Source organism: Macaca mulatta, chromosome 5, assembly GCF_049350105.2.
Source record: "Macaca mulatta isolate MMU2019108-1 chromosome 5, T2T-MMU8v2.0, whole genome shotgun sequence".
In the NCBI taxonomy this organism is placed as follows: domain Eukaryota; kingdom Metazoa; phylum Chordata; class Mammalia; order Primates; family Cercopithecidae; genus Macaca; species Macaca mulatta.
Genome location: NC_133410.1, coordinates 22797450 through 22821883, shown reverse-complemented (window position 1 = coordinate 22821883; position 24434 = coordinate 22797450). Strand labels below are relative to the sequence as shown.

Sequence of the window (24434 nt, the reverse complement as noted above, 5' to 3'; positions counted from 1 at the left end):
CCAGAATGGTTTTGTTTTCCGTTAAATAAATGTTTTCAAAAGAATTAATGTATTTACAAGAGGCTTTTTATTATATTTCCAAGCCACCATTTGTTACTTGCAAGACCAGCAGAAATATCTGTTTTTTTCATAGAAATCAATGGAGAAAAACCAGGAATATTTAACAGAATTTTACTATACTTTCTATATTGCTAAAATATATCTATTTTATTAAGGTCTATTTGAAGTAGCATGTGAAACTTTGCCCAAAAGCTTACTTGGACTACTTTAAGAGTCCAAGAAGGGTGTGGCTTTATTTATACCTGCACTTTATTTCTTCTTTCTGAATTTACTCTCCTGGGATGTGAAGCATTTCTCTCAACCTTCCAATTTGGGGAGAATTTGCACCAAAATTTCTGGGATGTCTAGAGGTACAGAAGTAGAGGACCACATCCTATGTCCCCTCCTGCCTCAAAGAGAAGCATCAGGTTGAAGTTTAGGGGAAATTCTCATGATTCTCTCTCTCATACTCAACTGGATTGTATGCTCAATTAAATTAATCCCATTGAATAGGAAAATTAGTTCCAGCTTGTACTCTCACGTCTACATCTAAGTTATTGAGGAACCATGGGCAAGTCATTTGACATGCCGGGGGAAAGGGAGGGCGGCTATCTGCCAGAGATATATTAATGTTTGCTCTGCCTAACTCCCAGGGTGTTTAAGCCTAAATGAGTCAACAGGTGAGTATTTTTGAAAGCTCACTACTCCCCATCCTCTTTTTATCAATATATATCCAATAAAATCCGGACATTGTTTTCTAAAGTATATTGATTGTAAGAGTTGTTATCAAATCCGGTAGTCTTGAATTGGAATGATTGAGTTAATGGCCATCAGCAAAGGGTGTGTCTAAACCGCCTTGTGTTTCTTTCAGATTCAAACTCAGATGACTTTGACCCTGCTTCCACCAAGAGCAAGTATGACTCTCTGGATTTTGATAGTTTACTGAAAGAAGCTCAGAGAAGCTTGCGCAGGTAACATGTTCCCTAGCTGAGGATGACAGAGGGATGGCGAATACCTCATGGGACAGCGCGTCCTTCCCTAAAGACTATTGCAAGTCATACTTAGGAATTTCTCCTACTTTACACTCTCTGTACAAAAAACAAAACAAAACAACAACAATACAACAAGAACAACAACAACAACAAGAACAACAATGGTTTACATGAACACAGCTGCTGAAGAGGCAAGAGACAGAATGATATCCAGTAAGCACATGTTTATTCATGGGTGTCAGCTTTGCTTTTCCTGGAGTCTCTTGGTGATGCAGTGTGCGTGTGTGCATGTATGTGTGTGTGTGTATGTGTATGGTGTGTGTGCTTGGTTTAGGGGAAGTATGTGTGGGTACATGTGAGGACTGGGGGCACCTGACCAGAATGTGCAAGGGCAAACCATTTCAAATGGCAGCAGTTCCATGAAGACACACTCAAAACCTAGAACTTCAAAATGTTCGTATTCTATTCAAAAGGAAAATAAAAAATATATATATATATATATATAAATTAAAAAGGAAAGAAAACTAACAACCAACCAACCAACCAACCACAAACCACCCTAAAATGACAGCTGCTGATGTCTGGGCATCAGCCTTTGTACTCTGTTTTTTTAAGAAAGTGCAGAATCAACTTGAAGCAAGCTTTCTCTCGTAACGTAATGATTATATGACAATCCTGAAGAAACCACAGGTTCCATAGAACTAATATCCTGTCTCTCTCTCTCTCTTTTTTTTTTTTTTTTTCTTTTTCCTTTTGCCATGGAATCTGGGTGGGAGAGGATACTGCGGGCACCAGAATGCTAAAGTTTCCTAACATTTTGAAGTTTCTGTAGTTCATCCTTAATCCTGACACCCATGTAAATGTCCAAAATGTTGATCTTCCACTGCAAATTTCAAAAGCCTTGTCAATGGTCAAGCGTGCAGCTTGTTCAGCGGTTCTTTCTGAGGAGCGGACACCGGGTTACAATACTAATGAGAGTTGGGTAGAACTCTCTGAGATGTGTTCAGATAGTGTAATTGCTACATTCTCTGATGTAGTTAAGTATTTACAGATGTTAAATGGAGTATTTTTATTTTATGTATATACTATACAACAATGTTCTTTTTTGTTACAGCTATGCACTGTAAATGCAGCCTTCTTTTCAAAACTGCTAAATTTTTCTTAATCAAGAATATTCAAATGTAATTATGAGGTGAAACAATTATTGTACACTAACATATTTAGAAGCTGAACTTACTGCTTATATATATTTGATTGTAAAAACAAAAAGACAGTGTGTGTGTCTGTTGAGTGCAACAAGAGCAAAATGATGCTTTCCGCACATCCATCCCTTAGGTGAGCTTCAATCTAAGCATCTTGTCAAGAAATATCCTAGTCCCCTAAAGGTATTAACCACTTCCGCGATATTTTTCCACATTTTCTTGTCGCTTGTTTTTCTTTGAAGTTTTATACACTGGATTTGTTAGGGGAATGAAATTTTCTCATCTAAAATTTTTCTAGAAGATATCATGATTTTATGTAAAGTCTCTCAATGGGTAACCATTAAGAAATGTTTTTATTTTCTCTATCAACAGTAGTTTTGAAACTAGAAGTCAAAAATCTTTTTAAAATGCTGTTTTGTTTTAATTTTTGTGATTTTAATTTGATACAAAATGCCGAGGTAATAATTATAGTATGATTTTTACAATAATTAATGTGTGTCTGAAGACTATCTTTGAAGCCAGTATTTCTTTCCCTTGGCAGAGTATGACGATGGTATTTATCTGTATTTTTTACAGTTATGCATCCTGTATAAATACTGATATTTCATTCCTTTGTTTACTAAAGAGACATATTTATCAGTTGCAGATAGCCTATTTATTATAAATTATGAGATGATGAAAATAATAAAGCCAGTGGAAATTTTCTACCTAGGATGCATGACAATTGTCAGGTTGGAGTGTAAGTGCTTCATTTGGGAAATTCAGCTTTTGCAGAAGCAGTGTTTCTACTTGCACTAGCATGGCCTCTGACGTGACCATGATGTTGTTCTTGATGACATTGCTTCTGCTAAATTCAATAAAAACTTCAGAAAAACCTCCATTTTGAGCATCAGGATTTCATCTGAGTGTGGAGTCCCTGGAATGGAATTCAGTAACGTTTGGAGTGTGTATTCAAGTTTCTAAATTGAGATTCGATTACTGTTTGGCTGACATGACTTTTCTGGAAGACATGATACACCTACTACTTAATTGTTCTTTTCCTTTCTCTCACCCAACACAATCTTATAAGATGGATTTCACCCCCAGGCCAATGCAGCTAATTTTGATAGCTGCATTCATTTATCACCAGCATATTGTGTTCTGAGTGAATCCACTGTTTGTCCTGTCGGATGCTTGCTTGATTTTTTGGCTTCTTATTTCTAAGTAGATAGAAAGCAATAAAAATACTATGAAATAAAAGAACTTGTTCACAGGTTCTGCGTTACAACGGTAACACATCTTTAATCCGCCTAATTCTTGTTGTTCTGTAGGTTAAATGCAGGTATTTTAACTCTGTGTGAACGCCAAACTAAAGTTTACAGTCTTTCTTTCTGAATTTTGAGTATCTTCTGTTGTAGAATAATAATAAAAAGACTATTAAGAGCAATAAATTATTTTTAAGAAATCGATATTTAGTAAATCCTATTATGTGTTCAAGGACCACATGTGTTCTCTATTTTGCCTTTAAATTTTTGTGATCCAATTTTAAATACATTCTCCTTTTTGCCCTGGATTGTTGACATGAGTGGAATACTTGGTTTCTTTTCTTATCAAAAGACAGCACTACACATGTATTGAGGATTAATTTATCCCCCCCGCAACCCGGCCTGACCAATATTGTTACCATGAAGATAGTTTTCCTCAATGGACTTCAAATTGCATCTAAAATTAGTGGAGCTTTTGTATCTTCTGCAGACACTGTGGGTAGCCCATCAAAATGTAAGCTGTGCTCCTCTCATTTCTATTTTTATTTTTTTGGGAGAGAATATTTCAAATGAACATGTGCACCCCATCATCACTGAAGGCAAATTTCAGCATAGATCTGTAGGATTTTTAGATGACCGTGGGCCATTGCCTTCATGCCGTGGTAAGTACCACATCTACAATTTTGGTAACCGAACTGGTGCTTTAGTAATGTGGGTTTTTTTCTTTTTTAAAAGAGATGTAGCAGAATAATTCTTCCAGTGCAACAAAATCAATTTTTTGCTAAACGACTCCGAGAACAACAGTTGGGCTGTCAACATTCAGAGCAGCAGAGAGGGAACTTTGCACTATTGGGGTATGATGTTTGGGTCAGTTGAAAAAAGGAAACCTTTTCATGCCTTTAGATGTGAGCTTCCAGTAGGTAATGATTATGTGTCCTTTCTTGATGGCTGTAATGAGAACTTCAATCACTGTAGTCTAAGACCTGATCTATAGATGACCTAGAATAGCCATGTACTATAATGTGATGATTCTAAATTTGTACCTATGTGACAGACATTTTCAATAATGTGAACTGCTGATTTGATGGAGCTACTTTAAGATTTGTAGGTGAAAGTGTAATACTGTTGGTTGAACTATGCTGAAGAGGGAAAGTGAGCGATTAGTTGAGCCCTTGCCGGGCCTTTTTTCCACCTGCCAATTCTACATGTATTGTTGTGGTTTTATTCATTGTATGAAAATTCCTGTGATTTTTTTTAAATGTGCAGTACACATCAGCCTCACTGAGCTAATAAAGGGAAACGAATGTTTCAAATCTACTCCTGCTTTTCTTATTTATCGTAACCAAACTCCTGGCATGTTTCTCAGATCAGTACCCATTACTCGCTTATTATTATTCTATTTCCTCTCTGGCTCTCTCTCCCTTTCTCCCTGCTTTTCCATATTCATGGATGCATTTCAGCTGTAAGGTAACGTGCACCTTCTGTATCTTGTCTTTTTCTAAACGGCAAAGGCAGATGCGGTGGTTTCTATAACGAACGTTCAGAGGTGAAAAATGACATGGGATTTTATGAAATGGATTAGCTCTCTTTTTGTACTTAACCCTGGGAAGTGTGTATTTTTAAGTACAAGCTCTTTCCCCTAGGGAAAAACTCACTGAATATTCAGCATAGAAAGAGATGTTGTTGTAGATGGACTGAATATTTCTCGAAGACTTGTAACAGGATGCAGTTCCCCATCATGTGGAAGTCATCGAGTTGGTTAAATATGGGATGAGCTGATAGCTGAAGACACATCGTGCTGTCAGGATGTCCATTGTGGCTGGTGGAGGATGGTGGTCCTAATGACAGAGAATGCCCTTGCCCAATTTTAAATGGTGGTTCCCATTCCCAACCATTTGCATTGCAAGATTCAACATATGCAACATTGGGGAAAGGTGGCTAAATTATATTCCAGCATTTCCATCTCCTAGAGAGAAAAAAAAATATTGGAAATGTGATAAGCGCTATCAGAAGTGCATTGAAATCTGCTAAGTAATCTAAGAAACACTCCCCATGGATTGTTTTATACCAATATAAAATTCATCAATTATTTTATGGAAATGGAAAATAAAAACCTACCATTATCTTACCCAAATATTGAATTTATCTGCCACTGTGGATACCAAGCACTCCTGAGTTTCAGTGAATAAGTATCAGTTCCGGGCTTGTCTTCTATTGATGCTTAAATTGCATAAGGCATTTTTAAATTTCTGGTTGGAACCAGCAAGGACATTAGAACTCTTCCCTAAATGGTTAACTTTTTACCCTACCAAATCTTTTGAGGGCAGAGAGAAAATGAGGGATTCTCTGAAGCAGTATTAGTAGCTGCTAGTTTGGTCCTAGAATAGGCTGATTTAGATAAAGGATTTATTTCATATTGTCCTCAAAACATTGAACCACTTTCATTCTTGTTGATACTAATGGCAAAATAATTATTAAAATCAAAATTGGGCTGACAAAAATAAATTAACATTTGATACAGCTTTTTTTTTAAAAGAAGATTGTCTCAATTCAAAAGTCCTCCAAACCAAATCTGTCTAAACTACATACAATATGATAATTGAGTTGAAATTCTTTTTTAGCATTGCTGGTTTTCTCTTCTTTGTAGGGTTATTTAACTAATCATTGGATATAATTTATAGCCCTAATATCATTACTATACTGACTCGACAGTAGTGTTACTAGCTACACAGTTGTAACTCAGTATTAATTATAGAATATTTTAACTAAAACATTCCATTTGCAATGTTTATATTAATCTTATATTTTGCAATTTTCGTTGCTACTCCTTGTTTTCTAACACACTACACTCCATTATAAATCAATCTTTGTACTTTATCAAATGGAAGAGAGTAATAAAGAAGGTCACAACTCGTAGAAGAGTTCCTTGGAGGTTTGTAACATCATGATTTAAATCTCAGAAAGATTTAATCAAAAGCTGAATTAATCCCTGGGGGAAAAGATGGTATATAGATTCTATTGATGGACACAAAGCAGCCTATTTCTTTTCACTGGTCTCTGTTAGCATGTTGGGGAAAAGAAACACAGATTTTCTGTGAGAAGGAAAAATAAGATTTTCTTGGTAGGGGAAGGATAGTATGAAATAACCTTTATGTTATGTTTCCTCCCTTCCATTCAAAATGGCCCATTTTTATTTTTCACTTACTGGGGCATTATCTGTTCTCCTAGTGCATGGAGAATGTTAAATGTCCTCCACCCCCATGTTTCCCTCATTATATTCCATGTGATTCCGTAACTATGCAGAGTCCCAAAAGCTCCACTCTAGTCAAGCATGTGGAATGTGGGGTCACATGGGCTGGTTTCCAGGTCTCTTCTGTTGTAATCAGGTGACTGCCCTTGGGCGAATTCTCAGCACTGGGGACACTGGAAACTTGTAGAAGAAATGACTATGAAATGTGAGTATTTTGAGGACCAGGACCAGGTTCGACTGAAAAGCCTTAACATTGGTCCATGACTAGGATGTAGGCTAAAGGCAAGAGGCCACCACCTTCCCGCATGACTCTTTTCTGTCCATAATTCCAGAGGAATGTGACCATATTCTGTTTAGCTCAAAACCCATTACTTACCATTAGCTGACTTATAAAGGGGCAGAGTGAAATTAATTAAATGAAAAGAGTAAGAGAACTTTTAGAGGAGAAAACCAAATGATCCTATAATATTTTCATGATTAAATTAAATGAATGTAATTATACATGCGCATATGCACACCAAGGCATTATTATAATCAAGGACCTTAAAATATTGTATCGTTTCAAATTTATGCATATAGCACTTACTGAAGGCAAATAGCTAGTGTGATACTTGAATTTGCATATTGACCATTTTCATATATTTTCATATATTAATTTCTAGTAGGAAGAAGCTGAATTATTAGGAAAAATCCTGGGGTGATTTAGAAAAAATATTGTGCTTCTGCTCGTTTTTGAACATCAGGGGCACTTAGCAACATTATCTTCTTTTTTTCTTTCTACATAGTTTTCTGTGATGGATTTTCAACAAGATGACATCCAAGTGAAAGCCAAAATTAAATGGGAAGGAAAGAATGTTAAGTGGTAAAATCCTAAATAGCTTATTAGACTACTTAATTGGAGGGAATTTATTTTTTGCTGCTGTTAGGAACTCTAGAGTCAAGCTTCTCTTTAACAATACTAATTGATGGAAAAAAGTGGCTATAGTAATACAGTTACCACAAAATGCCCTCCAGCAAGTCTGCGAATTTAAGGAAATTCGCAGGTACTTTCCTTTGATGGATGTTGGTGTTGTTGAAAATCAAATCCTGTCTTCATTCGTATCATTGCTTTCTCACTTCATTTCCAAGCAGGTCCCTTGCTTATTCCTATCATAGCTTCACAGTGCGCTTGAAAGACTGACTTAATTCTTAAAAGAAAATTAGGCCGTGCTTGTTCTTAGTTTAACCATCTAGCAGGCTTTCAGCTTGATCACTATACCCTTTAATCAGATGTATGACTAATGTTTCATAGTGCTTAGAAGTATTGCCCTCTGTAAGCACTTCCCTACTTGTTGGCAGGAATGTGTATATACTATCACAAAATGATGATTAATTACTCTCCTTCCTAGAGAAGGGTAAGTTAGTGAGCTGGTCACACGGCGTGTGATGGAGCCGTGTTACTTTCATGTCAGGCAATTTAATGACCAAGTGCACCGCATGGCGTCATTCTCCTCCACTTATCTGTTTACTTGGGAAAAGCATCCTGGTACTGATTCAACGAGCTGCCTTTTCCAGGGTCAACAATCTGAATTGCAGTTCAGACTGTCCAACAGGAAAACAATTGAACAGAAAGCTAAGATTGGAGTTCACCATCCATTGTTTGGCTTCAGTATTTGGAGGGTGGGAAGTACCTATGTGTTGGGCTGACATTTTCCCATTTCCAGTGGCAGGGGCGGTGGCATTCAAAGGGAGTGCCAATGTGTGCACCTGATGAATGAAATAATTCATAGACAGCTCATAAGAGTTTCTTTGTCACATAGTGCCAGAGTCCCATTGAGCCACTGTGTGCCATGGCATGCCAAGGCAAAAACTACGACCAAAAAGGTCACCTGAAGGAAAGAGAAGGAATAAATAGAAGGTTAACCAAACACATTTGAACTTCAGGCACGAAGCAAGGTTTGGACAGAGATTTCACATGGTTTCTTATTTGCCTTGTATGCCAACTCATTCCATGAGATTATATAAACAAAAGAGGCAATTGTGCAGCTAGGCTGTAGAATTGTGAAGAAAGGAATGAACCTCACATACTGTTTCTATATGTGGGGCTAGTTCTGTGTCACATAGACTGCCACTGGCCTTTGACTAAAATCCTGTGTACTTCTTGGCTACCACATTGATGGAAGACCCTTGAGGATTTCTCCATAGCTAGGCTTTTGGATAGAACTTTTAAGCTTTAATTTTGTGGAATGATAAAAAGATAATCCCTACATTCATACAATACAAAGAGCTCTTTAGATTTCAATAATGCATTGAGGAGGCCCCCATTTTCTTCTCAATGTTTCAGTTCCACCATCTCAAAGTAGCCATTTCCAGCAAGGAAACTTCACTGACTTTTAGCATTCTGAAGGTTAAACTCAAGCCCCCTCAAAAGTCATATCTGCTATATTTTATGGAGGCATAACTTCATGGCACTGCAATAATTTAAAGACATTATTTGCTTGTTTTTGCTGTCTTAAAAACTTAGCTTTATCAGCTCCTCTAGAAACTTGATCAACTTGGAGACTCCCTTTCCTAGAATCAGCACTTAGTGACACATATGGTCATCCTGTATTCCAGCAATTGGACTTCAGGTAATGATGTTGCTCAATATGACCCCTTAACATCCTCATTTTAAAATCGGAGAAATCTTCCTGTACTGGTAAGAAAGCAAATATGAAAAGCTGCCCTCCATTTGAAAGTCCAGTGAATTCAGGATGTGATTAAAACAGTGAAGATAATGACAAAGATGATGATGGTATTGGCTAACATTTATTGTGGATTTATCTTTTAGTCACTTTACTTAGCTGTTTACATGAATTTTCTTCATTAATCCTCCTAAACAAACCGTAAGGTAGGTATACAACTCTTCCCATTTTATTGAGGGAATGGAGGGTTAAGGTAGCTGAAAAACTGCCCAGATTTGGGCAAAGTCCAGTTGGTCTTAAAACTTATTTTTGAAACTGTTGTGCTGTATATAATGCCTCCAGGAATAACATATTAATGTTCAAAAGAAAAAATTCTGTTAGAAGTAATTAATTGTTAAAATTTCTGTACTTTTGTTGCTACCGTCTGACTGAAGTCAAACTCTGCATGTATTGCATTCATCATTCTACATTGATCGAACTCCTCCAACGTACTAGACACTCCACATCTAGTTGGCAGTATAGTAAGAAAAAATTAAAATGTATATTTTGTAATAGCTTCAGTAGGACACTCTCACCAGAATCCTTATTGTGAGTGTCTATGTATCTGTTTATCTATCTATCTATCTTCTCTCATCTGTCTATCATCTATTTATCCATCTGTTTATCTGTCTATCTGTCCACCTACCTACATATATTGCATTTTGTGGGAAGTATATTGCTGTAAAACCAATGTCTATGAGGGTTGAGGCCAGAGATTCTCATACTTAATGGGCAGGAATGACCTAGTGCTCTGATTCCAAGGTGTACGATCTGACTTACAAGCACTGATAACCAACTTTATAAAGAGGTAGAAACCTCTTCCATAAGTTAAAATGGATTTGGAGGTTTAAATGGTATATTCTTACCACTGAGAAATTAAATCACGAAAATAATCAAATTTAAGAGCTCATAGGTTTTTTTCAAGTACTATTAAGTTTCTGGGCCGGGCGCAGCAGCTCATATTTGTAACCCAGCACTTTGGGCTGAGGCAGGCGGATCACTTGGGGTCAGGAGTTCGAGACCAGCCTGGCCAACATGGTGAAACCCCAAATATACTAAAAATATATATATATAAATTAGCTAGGTGTGGTGGTGTATGCCTGTAATCCCAGCTACTTAGGAGGTTAAGGCAGGAGAATTGCTTGAACCTGGGAGGTGGAGGTTGCCGTGAGCTGAGATTTTGCCAATGCACCCCAGCCTGGGCGACAGAGTGAGACTCCATCTCAAATAAGTAAGTAAGTAAATAAATAAATAAGTTTTCAATTTTGGACTAATATAAAAAAAAAAAAAAAAACTTAAAAAAGAATCAGTCCCTATTTTGCAGCCATTGGTAAACCAGTCATTTTCTCAGAAAATTCATCTGTCCTGGAGACCACAAAGCCTAGGTTATTTTGACTAAGGTTCATAGAATTCTGAAAATGAAAGTTCATAACCAACTTTTCTTCTTTCCCACTTCATAATCTTAACTGACCTCATGCTCACTGAGCATGGCTGCTGGATTGGAGATGGGTCTCTGGTATTGCAATGTGAGAAACTGAGCCCCGCTTTCCAGAGATTCTTTTTTTTTTTTTTTTGAGACTGAGTCTGGCTCTGTCGCCCAGGCTGGAGTGCAGTGGCCGGATCTCAGCTCACTGCAAGCTCCGCCTCCCGGGTTCACGCCATTCTCCCGCCTCAGCCTCCCGAGTAGCTGGGACCACAGGCGCCCGCCACCTCGCCCGGCTAGTTTTTTGTATTTTTTAGTAGAGACGGGGTTTCACCGTGTTAGCCAGGATGGTCTCGATCTCCTGACCTCGTGATCCGCCCGTCTCGGCCTCCCAAAGTGCTGGGATTACAGGCTTGAGCCACCGCGCCCGGCCTCCAGAGATTCTTATACTATCCTCATACAAGCGATAGGCACGTGGAGAATCCACCTTTGGACCAAATGCTTCCTCATTTCTGTGATTGCATTCATTGTTATGACACAGTGCTAGCTCGGATATCAGCTGTTCATGATGGAATATCATCTTAAGGTTTCTTAAATATGTTTATTTGGATTTCTCTCTGCAATGCTAACCTGTCTACAATCAGATCTTAGGACTACTGTAGACACTGATCGGTAGACACTCAGTGTTCTAGTTTATGGATGACCCTTTGTGGGTAGTGTCTTTGCTGTACCTGGTATCAGTTGAGGGAAAAGTGGGCTCAGTTTCTAACGTTGCAATACCAGAGGCCCATCTCCAATCCAGTGGTCATCCTCAGTCAGCATGACATCAGTTAAGATTATGAAGTGGGAAAGAAGGAAGGGTGATCATAAACTTTCATCTTCAGAATTCCATGAACCTTAATCAAAATAGCCCAGAGTTTGTGAGCTCCAGGGCAGAAGAATTTTTTGAGAAATGACTGGTTTACCAATGCCTGCGAAACAGGGACTGACTCTTTTTTAATGTTTCTAACTTTTCATTAGAAATCATTTCAGATAAACATAGAAGTGCATAAAATAATAGAATTGAGCCCCATGTATCTACTACCCAGATTTATGAGATGTTAATATTTTACTCAATATGCTTAAGGTTGCTCTTAAATCACATAGCTATCCCCTTATTCTCCTTTCTTCCTCAGTAGCATTCTCTCCCCAATAGTTAGATATGTTATGCCTACTCACTTTTTTCCTTTAACTACATTTCCATATATCCACAAGTGAGATGCAGTATTATTTTGTATCTTTTGACAATTTACGTGTTTTTCTACTATAAGTGTTCTTGTACAGTTTGGGAGTAGTGCCTTTCAATGCAAATGCAACTAGAGCAATTGAGCCTTGGTGTAAGCCAGAAGGAAATCTTTCTTTCCATGTGTTTGGAGTTGCCTTAACAGCTGCTCAAAGTGTCCCAGCTAATCATTCTTCACTGCATTCCTGACATGCATCTTGGTTTCCTATTTATCACTTTGGCTCATGCTTAAGTGCATTTATGCAATAGCTTTAAAAGTCTTCGACCCTTGATCCACACCCTTCTCTTGCTTATTGAGTGGTTGCAAAGTTGATCCAAGGGAACTGGAGGTCATAAAATCACAGCAGAAGATGGAAACTCATACCTAGTTAATTTTTTAAGAGAATGGGTTCTTGGATTTTTCTTTTTTAAGTAAGAAATTTTTGCTACACTCCTCACCTTCCCACTCCCACATACCTCTGCATGGCCAGGCCCTGTCTAGAAAGGACATTGGGGAGCCCCAGGACTATAGAATTTATTTCTTGTAATAGTAACCAATTAAACTAGTTACCAGTTGGAGAGCATGTTCCAGCACTTAAGTTAATTGAACTGTTGCAAACGAAATATGATTCTAAATTGTTTCAGTATTCCAAATCACTTCATGCGTGCAGATAAAAATGAAAAGAATTACCAAATTGGTTTGGAATGTGCAAATCAAGCATACAGTGCGAACATTTAGATCTATGAACTGATAACTGCAGTAGGTACCTTGAAAAACTTTGTGGGCTTTTTTTTTCTTCTTCTTTTGCTGAGCTCTCCTTTAAATTCCCAGAACCGCCACTTGATGTGATAGTCAATGAAGGGAAGTCAGGTGCAGTCAGAAGGGGAACTGTTTGCATCAGTGTTCTGGGCAATTCTACCAATTTGCCCAGAAAATAATCTCTTCATGATTCATTTCATGGGCCAGGTAAGAAAGGAATTGTTGAAAGGAGACTTAGCTTAATGGATGAAGTGTAGTCTTTTATTCTGGGAGAATCTGGCCAGAATTTGGTTTAAAAGTCTGGAGGGTATAGTTCTCCTTGGGGTGGTGACCCTTCTGTACCTAGGGCCACTGCACATAGACAATGAGTGTCTAAATTCCAGAAGGAGTTGGTTTTGAGGAAAATCTCATGGAAAAGGATACTACTTTCCGGTCTCCACAGTCTCTTGCTCTTCATGTCTCCCCCATCACCCAACATATATGTAGATGATACTCTATTTCCATAGCTTTCTATTGCAGTGAATTTTCCAACCCTCTACATAGATCAGGTTGTTTGAGAGGTTTGGATGGGCTGTGAAGCTCTTGGCAGCTTAATGAGTCATCTTAAGTAACAAGTCACACAAAATCCATGACAATTCTCACCCCTCTTCAAGGTTATTCCTTCCCCTCTCAAAGGAAACCTAAGAAAAAGCAGTGAAATGTATCAGTTGATTTCATGCGTTCTTTTTGAGATGACAAAATAACTTGGATTAGAATACAGGCTGCCATTGTTGTTGCAGTTACACTTCAAGTTGCCTGGCACCATACAACACTGGAATATAAACCACTGACAAAAACAAATTCATGCAGAATAAACTCAGTCAACATAAACAGCAGAGATATTAATGGACCAGTGAGGTGCGTAACCAAAAGGAAGGTTCAGTCCTATTACAGTTTAGGCAGCTGTATCCATAGTATGAGTTGAAAGGTTCAGAGTTGATATTTTTCCCCAAAACATATTCTCCATGGCTTACCAATAATACTGGAAACCCAACATTTGTTAATTCATGTCTTTTTAAATTAAGAAAGATAATAAACTGTAGCCGTCATCGGTTCTAGCAAATCCTCACTTAGATCATTTTAAGAGGAGAGCTAAGGCCGGGCGGGGGGGCTCACGCCTGTAATCCCAGCACTTTGGGAGGCCAAGACAGGTGGATCATGAGGTCAGGACATCGAGACCATCCTGGCTGACATGGTGAACCCCTGTCTCTACTAAAAATACAAAAATGGAAGAAAAAAAAATTAGCCGCGCGTGGTAGCACGTGCCTGTAGTCCCAGCTACTCGGAAGGCTGAGGCAGGAGAATCGCTTGAACCAAGGAGGCAGAGGTTTCAGTGAGCCTAGATTGCACCATTGCACTCCTGCCTGGGTGATGGAGGGAGACTCCGTCTCAAAAAAAAAAAAAAAAAAAAAAAAAAAAAAAAAAAAAAAAAAAGAGAGAGAGAGAGAGAGCTGGTTGCATTAGGACAAAAGTGAGAGAAATAAGGACACCCAAGACCTCACTGCCCGGAGAAAGGCAGGAAGAAGTGACACTAGGTGCTCAGAGAAAGGACACATAGTGAGTGTGCCATCAATTTCACTATCTTGTGGAAGTTTCAGTGGGCTCCTTGTTCATTAAACATTTATTGAACATCCACTTTGAGTCCTGTGTCAGGCATAGAAAGGATAAATAATATTCTTCCTGCCTTCAAGAAACTTCTAATCAACTGTGGAGACACATATAGTATTCAACAAACTTTAAAAACCTCACCTACTATATCCCAGACATTGTTTTGGTCACCAGTGTGGTAGAAATGAATTAATAAGAGACCCTGTCCTCAAGCAATTTGCAGTCTGGTGGATGAACATAAGGTAATTAGTGTATAACTAAGAAATGTCTCAAGATCTGTGGGGAAAAAAAATTTACTAAGGAGGGAGGAAGTTCAGTGAAGGTTCTAAGGGATCTACATGGCCTGAGCTTGCCCTTGACATGTAGAATTAGGCAATGGGACAAGCAGAAATAGTACAACTCTCTCTTTTCCTGGATCTCTCCTGGAGTTGACAGTATCTGAGTTTTTGCTAATCTACCCGTTTATAAACACTTATATTGTTCAATTACTTAGTTCAAGTGTTTGCTCAATAAAAACTTTCCTGACCCATCTCTCCTCACTCCCTGTCCCCAGACTTGTAGAACTCACTCCTTTATTGTGTCTCCTGCACATTAACCTATCACAGCACTGATAATATCATATTCTAAATTATTTGTTTACCTTTACTTTGCCCTTTGAGTTTGTAAGGATGCTGGCTGACTGCTGGGATGGATGAATGAAAATGGATAGAATTTTCATGTTTACCTAAACAAATCCCCAATGTCCTGGCTCTGAATCGCTTCTAGAATATTCTCAAACTCCTAAAAAATGGCAATTTATGCTTTTTGAGATGGGAAAATGATCCCTGAAACCTTCTCTGAAGAATTGAATGTAAGGAATGCTTGTGTGGTGGCATTTCCCCTCTCATGTCTCATTCACAGAACACCCCAAAACATAACCATTTTGCTGTGACAGAAATATGATTTCTTCATTTGCAGGCAGCCATGATGATGAGCTTGCCCCTCCCGGACCATGCAAAACATACGTTGTCTTTCCCTAGCTTTTGGAGGTTTCCCCACACAGGCTAGGTCTGGAGAAGCTGTCTTCTGCTTGTCTTGTTTCTAAGCATCTTTTGCTCATCTTTCCTAGCTGCATGGTTCTAATTTCTGATTGCCTGGATTACACATCAACCAGGCCAAGTTTTTGATTCCTTAGCCACATGGGAAGTTGGGTCAGGAAAGGAGGGCTGCAGAGGACTTGGGCACAGAGCCAGCTTTCCCAGGAGTTGGTCATTATTGTACTGATTCTGTGTATTGTTTTAAGGGGATGCCCCTGGGGGTCTGGAGATTTCTGCTGATCCTAGGGACTTAGAGAAGCTCGAAACCTAGTGCAAAAGACTCATCTGAGCTCAATTGGATGAAGCCTGGGGATATTTGCTCATGCCTTCCAAATATCTGTCTAAAAACGTCTCATTTCTGCTATTTCTATGGCCAAATGAATTGTCACATCCATGTGCATACCTTACCCAACAATCTGTTTATCAAGAAAGAGGAGCCTGTTGTCTCCCAATTTCTGCTTTCCAGGCGACTGATATTAATTACTTTGCAGCAGGAACAGTTTATCTCTGGCTGAAACCAAAGCAGATGAAAATGCTGCCGTGCTGTAAGATTTTTTTGTTGTTGTTGTTTTCTTGAAACGATGAATGGGATGAAGATACTTATCTGAGAGAACAGGTTTCAGGTGGAGCCTCCATCAGCTGTACTTTGAAGTATATTGTTAGAATATGGCTGATCTGGGTAAGGAATAAAAATAGCATGTCATATTGTGACTACATTAACTCATTTCCACCACAGGAAGCCGAGGGCCCTGCACAATGATAGACTTGTCCTGAAAGTAGAAAGCACGACCTCCATTAACGATGATGGAGCTAGTTCTCATTTACTGGCATTACTTAAAAGATACCGCTAATCCCAGCACTTTGGGAGGCTGAGGCGGGTGGATCACCTGAGGTCAGGAGTTCGAGACCAGCTTGGCCACCATAGTGAAACCCCCATCTCTACTAAAAATACAAAAATTAGCCAGGTATGGTGACACTCGCCTGTAGTCCCAGCTACTCAGGAGGCTGAGGCAGGAGAATCTCTTGAACCTGGGAGGCGGAAGTTGCAGTGAGCTGCGACTGAGCCACTGTGCTCCAGCCTGGGTGACAGAGCAAGACTCCGTCTCAAAAAACAAAACAAAACAAAAAGATATTGCTAATTGCCCCAAAGCTATGGCCCTACTTTAGACCTAATCTAAATACCCTAGTACAGAGAACAAAGTTTTAAAATCAACCTATCCCCCTTCTAATTATTAAGATTCTACCCCCAAATACCCCCAAATGGTTTCTTCTGGGTAGTTTGCATATAGAGTCAGCATTGAATCCCCAAGAGGTTGACTGAGAAATAATTAGGACAACCTGACAATGAAATAATGGTCTATCCTAGTTATGGGACTCTAGGGCATTTATTCCTTTATATGTCTTAGCCTCGGTTTCCTCAATAGAAAATAGGAAAAAAAGCCTACTTGGTGGGGTTGATCTAACCCATTTCTTAGGTTAATCTATCAAAAAGGATCTGGCAAACAATGGTCATGCTCCCTTTTCATAATTAGTGGCCAAGAAGATAAATGTCTTTGAAAAAATGGAAACTAGTGATAAAATTTGGGGTCAAAGAATACATTTGGCTGGGTGTGGTGGCTCATGCCTGTAATACTAGCACTGTGGGAGGCTGAGGTGGGATGATCACTTAAGCCAAGAGTTTAAGACTAGCCTGAGCAACACAGCAAGACTCTAATCCTACAAAAAATACAAACATTTGCTGAGTATGATGGTACACACCTGTATTCCTAGCTACTTGGGATGCTGAAGCAGGAGGATCCCTTGAGCCATGGAAGTCGAGTTCACAGTGAACCATGATTATGAGACTTCACTCCAGCCTTGGCAACATGGCAAGACTCTGTCTCTAAAATAGTAAAAAAATTAAAAATAATGCATTTTAAAAAAATTTTATTTTACTTCCCATACACTGTTCTAGACAGTGAGGCTAAGGGAAATGAAAACAACACAAAGGCTCTGGCCCAGGTTGGAACCAGAAGCTCTGGGTTCTGGTTCTGGCTTTAATGTTGACCTGCTGCAATTACTTTGCCAATGTGCTTTACCTCTCCAGGATCCATCTGCTACATCTCTAAAGTAAGAGGGAGACCGTTTCCAATTCTGACATGCTATGCAAATGAAAAAATGTACTTTGTGCATCAACCTCTCATCTTTTCCTGGCCACTCTAGCCACTCCTTTATGTTCTCCTTCATTAATTTCTGTTCTTCTACTTGAATCTTTCATGTAAATATTCCCTTGGTTGTTTTCTTTAATCACATTTCTTTTCTTTGTCCATGTTCTCCTTGACATGTATCATTGGCTGCAGTAACGTTGACTTCCCTAAGACCATGGGCGATGACTCTAAATCTATTTCCCCAACTGAAATCGCTCTCCCAAGCTTTCAACTCACCAACTACTGGACACCTCCTTTTGAGTTTCCTCCCAAAGTTTAAACATAGTATGTCCCAAACTGAACCCATTATCTTTTTTGTGACCAAAATCTACTTATATTCTTCCATTTTCAGAGATTGTCATCAACTCAAACTTCTGTGGCCCAGAGCTTAGGAGTCATCACAAGTCCTTCCTGCCATTCACAATCACATCTAATTGATTACCAAGTCTTGTTTATTTTACTTCTTTCAAAGCCCTCAAATCAATTGTCTTTTATCTGCAGTTTTCCATTTACAACCAATTTCACTATATCTTCCACTTTGCAATCAAAACATTGCTTCTAAAATGCTAACATTCTATCCTATCTATCTTGCCTAGAGCCTACCGATAGTTTCATGTGGTTTCCTGGAATCAAACATAAAGTCCCTAGCATCACGTATAAGTTTATCCCTGAATGATCCCCACCCTCTCATTCAAAAGTTATTTTCACCATGCTCTCAGCCCCACAGCTCCACTCCTACTGCGTTTCTTGTGTTTTGTGGAATAGACTCTATTATATTTCTAAAATTTTGTACAAGCTGTTCCCTCTGCTTGGAATGCCCGACCTTTCCTTCTCTGTCAGAGAGGCTGTGGGAGTTTTTTTCCAGTGTGGTTAAGAGTCTATCCTTTGGGGTAAGACATACCCATGATCAAAGTCCAGATCCAGTACTTATAAGCTATGTGATAGTAGGCAGGTTGTTTATCACCTAAATTTTAGTAGTATTACTTTTAAAATGCAAATAACAATACCTGCTACATAATGTCAATGTAAAGATTAAATATGATGTGTTTAGTGTGATGCCAGGCACATAGGAACATCAATAATTGGCAACTCATATTTGTCCTTTACAGCTAGACTCTGTGATCCTCCTCTCTTCTCCCAACCACACCTCTCATGTTCTGCTCTGGAATTTACATTACAGGATGCCAGAGACAGAGTCTATTTTGTTCATATTTATTTAGCATTTGTCACTGTCTGACCCAAGCAGGCCTACCATAGAATTGCTGTTTCCATCAAGATTCAGCTCACTCACTATTTCTTCTAGGAAGCTTTTATTCAACCCCTAATCTTCCCTCAGCATTGGTTAATTACTTAAGTAATAGGCTCTGTTTATACACAGTTGGAATTCCTTCTGTTTCTTCGACAGAGTCTTGAGTTTCTGGAAGGCAAAGACCGTGTCATTTACACCTTTGAACCCCCAACACCTTTCCCAGCTCCATAGAGTAACACTAAAAAAAACCTTTGTGAATGCATGAGTGAATTAATGAATGGCTGGATGAGTGAATAATGAGTGGATTCTCTTTTTACCTGTGTTTCTTTCTTTCCCTCTTTTCCCCCTCTGACTATGCTCCATTTAAATTCTGTTTCTAAGAATCAGGTAGAGAAATGTGGAAACTAATGGATATCAGGCAGGTGAAGCCACACCTTCACCCAGAGGAGACATGTAGACTGCCCCCTGGTGCTCTGCTGAAATTGTATTGACAGTGGCACCTGGGAAGGAAAGGTCCTTTGATCACAGGAGCTTTAGACAAGCTTTCCCCTGAGCAAGGGCATGAGAACAGCACAGGCAAGCTGCTGGAGAATTTTGCAGGCCTTCCTGAAAGGAGTCTGAAAAGCTGGTATGTAGGTCAGTGTCCACCCTGGGATTCTGCCCATGGAGGTAAAAATAAGAGCCTGGAAGGACTGAGTTTCCAGATGCCCAGGTGAGAGTGACTGTGGGGAGGTGGTCTGAAAAGGAGGAGAAAAATCCCTTTAATCTATTCTCTGGGCCATGGCCTCCAAACCACCTTGTAGGCAAGGCACAAAGCCGAGGTGACCCTGATATGCATCGAAATGAAAAGGTTTGTGTGCAAATCAGGGAAAAATCCTTTCAGCACCTACAGGATGGATGCCAGGGAGTTAACATTTGGAAATCTCAGCTCAGTGCCAGGACGTTGTTTGAAAAGGAGATCTTGGAGCAAATGCCAGTGAAGTACAGAGGAGAAGAAGTGAGGACAAGGACTCCAGGAATTAGCTATTCAAGAATGTTCCAGAAACCCGATAGCTCTTTTCCCTGTCAAAAGGAAAAAAAAAAAAAAAAGAGAGAGAGAGAGAGGGAAAAAAAAGGACATTCAAAGGAGCGTTCATCGAAGCAGGCTGCTCAGGGTTTTCAGGGGAATTGGGAGGGCAGATGCTACAAGGTTATTGGAGTCAGTGTCAAATGCGAGAACAAAGTGGCAGTGACATGAGCTAAGAAATGACTAAGCACTCGAGCCCTAGAGTAGTAATAGATGGATCCAAATGCTAAGTGAAGCAGTTGTCTTAACTCATTTGAATACTTCTGAAGAGGTGATGAAAAAATAGCAGGAGGGATGGAACCTCTTCTGTTCCGGAATATCCCAAGATGATAAGATAATGTTGCCTTACTCTGTTACTCTGTCATTTGATTGATCCACCCTTCCCTATGGCCGCTTTCTCTTTAGTTTTAGAATGAAAGTTTTAGGTCCAGTGCACATAGGGTTTCCATTTGCTATGTGGGCTGCTGTCCTTAGGATTTGATTCCTGCTTGCAGTGTGGGACTCTCCCTCTCTCCACGAAGGGGTGCTCCGAGTTTTAAGATAAGGGCATTGTTTGGCACTCAAGCAGTTAAGTTTTTGGTTTACATAGAACTTCCTCTTTCTTCCTCTCTTCTGTTTTTCCTTTTCTCATCGCTATTTCCATATACTGAAAAACCTGAAGAATTTGGACCAACGGGATACAGGGAAGTGAGAAAAGTTAAGGAGGCAAAATTCATATATACAAATTATATTGTCTCACATGGAATGTTTGTATATGAAGAGTAATTGAATAGATATTTGGCATATATTAGATGCTTTGTAAATACTCCTATCCTTGCTGCTCCTGCTTCTTTTCAGTTCCCTCTTTAATTTCTGCTTTATTAAGAAAGATAAAGATTACTTTGAAAAGAATTACTGTCAGTGATAGCCACCATTTACTGAATGCCTCTTCTGCATCAGACTCCACATTAGAATATTTGTGACATCAATTATGCCTTATCACAATTCAGAATGGGAGCAGCAACTGTACCCACTTTACAGATGAGGAAATGGAGTTAACACACAGTAAGTCACTTGCTACTGCTGCTAAAATGTGATAGAGCTGGAATGCGAAATTAGGTGTTCTGCACTCTAAACCCAGGTTTTGTTTTGTTTTTGTTTTTGTTTTTTTAATGCTGTTACATTTATCTCGTGGATCATGCAAATGTAGCTTCTTGGAGCATATACATAGCATTCCTTTGGAACTGGGGCCAGGGCTGTTTAAGTTGGTGAATTACATCTCAGGTGGCCATCCCTTACCTTTGGCATTCTCCTTCCCACTCCCTCTGTTCAAACAGCAACAAATCATGCTGCCCTTTTAGTCAAGCACCCTTTCATTCTTTCCTGAAACTGTGTCTCGCCAGTCCTATCCCTGTCCTTTAGGGGTCCAGGGTCTTACTTAGCTAATTAAATAAACTAATCTTGCCTAATAGCTCTTAATTCCAAAGTCAGTACCTTTCCGTAGGTACTAAATACAGAGTCAAAGAGAGAAATTTCAGTTGGTAAAGGTTTCTGAGAAAGATAAATTTTTGAAGTAGACAAAACTTTATTGCCTCTCAAACCTCAGAGAAGCAGTCACTTGTTCTATCTATGTATTTTTGGCATTTGCTTGCTCACAAAAGCCCCACTGAAAAACTGAGTATTGAGATCTAAGCCTCTAATTGTCTTAATAATAGGTTTCAGTTAGAAATGACTTGCCATAATGTGTTAAATATTTCTTGAGCACCTACTATGTGCTAAGCTCTGTTCTAGGTAAGAGATTCAGACAGAAGCAACTCAAGCACTTGGAGATGGCCTATGCTACAGGTTGAGTATCCCTTCTCCAAAATGCTTGGGACCAGAAGTGCTTTGAATTGTACATTTGGGGGACTTTAGGATATTTGTATCATACTTGCTGCTTGAGCGCCCCTAATCTGAAAACCTGAAATCCAGAATGCTCCAATGAGCATTTTCTTTGAGCATCATGTCAGTCCTCAAAAAGTTTTGGATTTTAGAGCATTTTGGATTTCAGATATTCAAATTTGGGATGCTAAACCTGTACTAAAAATTTTCCCTCTATCTTCCTCTGCCATTAGCGAATTTTATAGCTTGTTGACCACTTAGGAAGATACCTTTGAAAAGATCAAGCATGTGACTAGGGAGAAAAAGTATTAAGGAAAAAAAAGAGAAATATGAATTTGAAACTGCTCATTTAAAATTACTAGTTTCAATCAATGACAATTTTAAGATATTAAATACATTCTGGAGTAACTTGTCAAAACAAAAACAAAAACAAAAAAAAACCAGGTGCCATTACTGATATTCTCCAAGGTTTTTCTAATAAGATCAGGGTCAGTGATGGGAAATAAGCTGGAAGATGAATAGAGTGTCAGAAGGCAATTGAGTTCCAAGCAGTTAAAGCAAGTTCCCCAGTAAACACAGCTTGAGCAAGTTTGTTCCTGATGATGGTTAGGGAGGCCTTTGGTGAAAACGACCCAGAGAACAGCTGCTTTCTCACCCCATAAAATACTGCTGGACCTTCCTTACTTAACCTATTGGCAAGCTTCTGTTGGCATTCTCTTGTGGTTAAGGCAGAGAAGGAGGTAGCCCCATGAACCTCTCTGCTCCTTTGATTCTGCACTCATTTGGCTTTTGTTAAGAGACTTCAGTATATTCTTTCTATGGCCCAAGTGGAACCAAATCCAAGCTCCACTAGCTGTGTTTCTTTGGGCAAATTTGTAACTCCTCTAAACCTCAGTTTCTTCATCTGTAAAATGGAGATAATAGTAATATGGCTAACAATAGCAGCAAGCATTGATAAAATGATTATTTCTCTGTTGGGGCGCTCTGTGTTGGAGATACCTTATCTCATTGGATGCCCACGGTCCCCACCTACAAATAGCTATTTTTATTAAGAATCATGGTTGCAGTTCAGAAATTACTAGAGGTGACATTTAAAAAAAAATCATGGTTATCTTTTTTAAAGTACAAATGACTGTGCAACTTCTATGATAATCATCATTGTCAGAGAGGAGTTTTCATTATTTAATAAGTGGAATACTTTGGAAGGGCTTCTTCATGTAAATAGATATTGCTACCTTCAACTCCTACTGAGTCCTCTCACGGCAGTAGGATATAAGACATTAAATGAGCTGAAAATATATATTACCTGGTAAACAAGTGTGTAGAGCACTTATGTGTGATACTAATTCCCTGACAAACTCAAAGAGACAGAGAGAGAGAAAGAAAGTGAGAACAGAGGGAAAGAGACAAAGATGGAAACAAAGAGAAAGACAGAGAAAGAAAGAGAGAGAGAGAGAGAATACTTTCATATGCCTCATTTGGCACTCTTAAAAATGAAGCAGGAAACCACGGTGTCCCCACCTGGGACCTCGATTCTGTGACCTGCTTTCTGATATGGTCTGGAAATTCTCAACCCAGTGGCACCCAGGGATACAGGTGTTTCACCTTCAGCAGGGTCCCGTCGGGGCCTCTCTACCTGAGGCCTCACTCCTACATAGAGTACATTCTCCTTGAAGAAGGAAGGGAAGACTCCCTCCAGCTGGGCTGCCACAGAACTGCTATCCCTTCTCTCCATCCCTGTGGCCTCCAGTCTTTTCTCTGTTTCACTCTTGTTATGGGAGCTGTGAGAAAAGAAAAATCAATTCTCTAGTTAAGGTCAGCCAGTAATATTTGCTCCTAGGTCCCCTAACCACGGCCTGATGAATCCAACCACATTTCTCCCGGGTTACAATTCAATAAAGCCTCCTAATGGCCTTTATCATGATTTCCCTCCACACAGGCTCACAGCAGCGCCTTTCATGCTCCCTTATAAACCTCCTTGTAGGGCAATAATTTTGTCTTGTAGTTTTTCTGGATCATTTTGGAGGTGAATTGGGCCAGGGTGGGGGGTGAGGGTGAGGGCTGAAAAAACAAAGCTCTGGGCTTTTAGCCGCATCTAGTTATTTCATTTAGTTTTTGCAGCAAATTATTATAGCATAAAAGGTAGCTTCAGATGGTGCAGACTGAGGAAGGCTTAACAGGGTTACTCCCTGGACTTTACCTGGTCCCTGAGTAGTTATGCAGCATCTTTTAAGTCATTCGTTCATTTATGCTAGGCCAAGTGTGAGAAATATTTTATGAGCACCTACCATGTGCTAGAGAATGAAGCTGCGGAGAAGAAAGAGTCCCGGGTTGTTGCTCCCAATCTAAGTTGGGGAGACAGACCAGTAAGTCAGTGAAGACATTAGAATAAAGGCATCACAGAGCCCTTAACTGCTTTCAAGTGGCAAGAGAAGCCCCCGTTTTCCTCTATAGGGGCAGACAGCATCAGAGAAAAC

At 39.3% G+C, this 24434-nt stretch overlaps 1 protein-coding gene across 3 annotated transcripts in view; it reads left to right on the top strand.

The window, feature by feature from the left end:
* The window catches only part of PPARGC1A (PPARG coactivator 1 alpha), a 111516-nt gene extending 106722 nt beyond the window's left edge, over nt 1–4794 (top strand). For all 3 annotated transcript variants that reach the window (XM_028848371.2, XM_015138110.3, XM_028848370.2), the window contains exon 13: nt 911–4794. In XM_028848371.2, the coding sequence (XP_028704204.1) occupies nt 911–1014 (104 nt within the window). In that variant the 3' untranslated portion in view covers nt 1015–4794. The remainder of the gene's footprint in view (nt 1–910) is intronic.
* Nucleotides 4795–24434: the final 19640 nt, after the last annotated feature.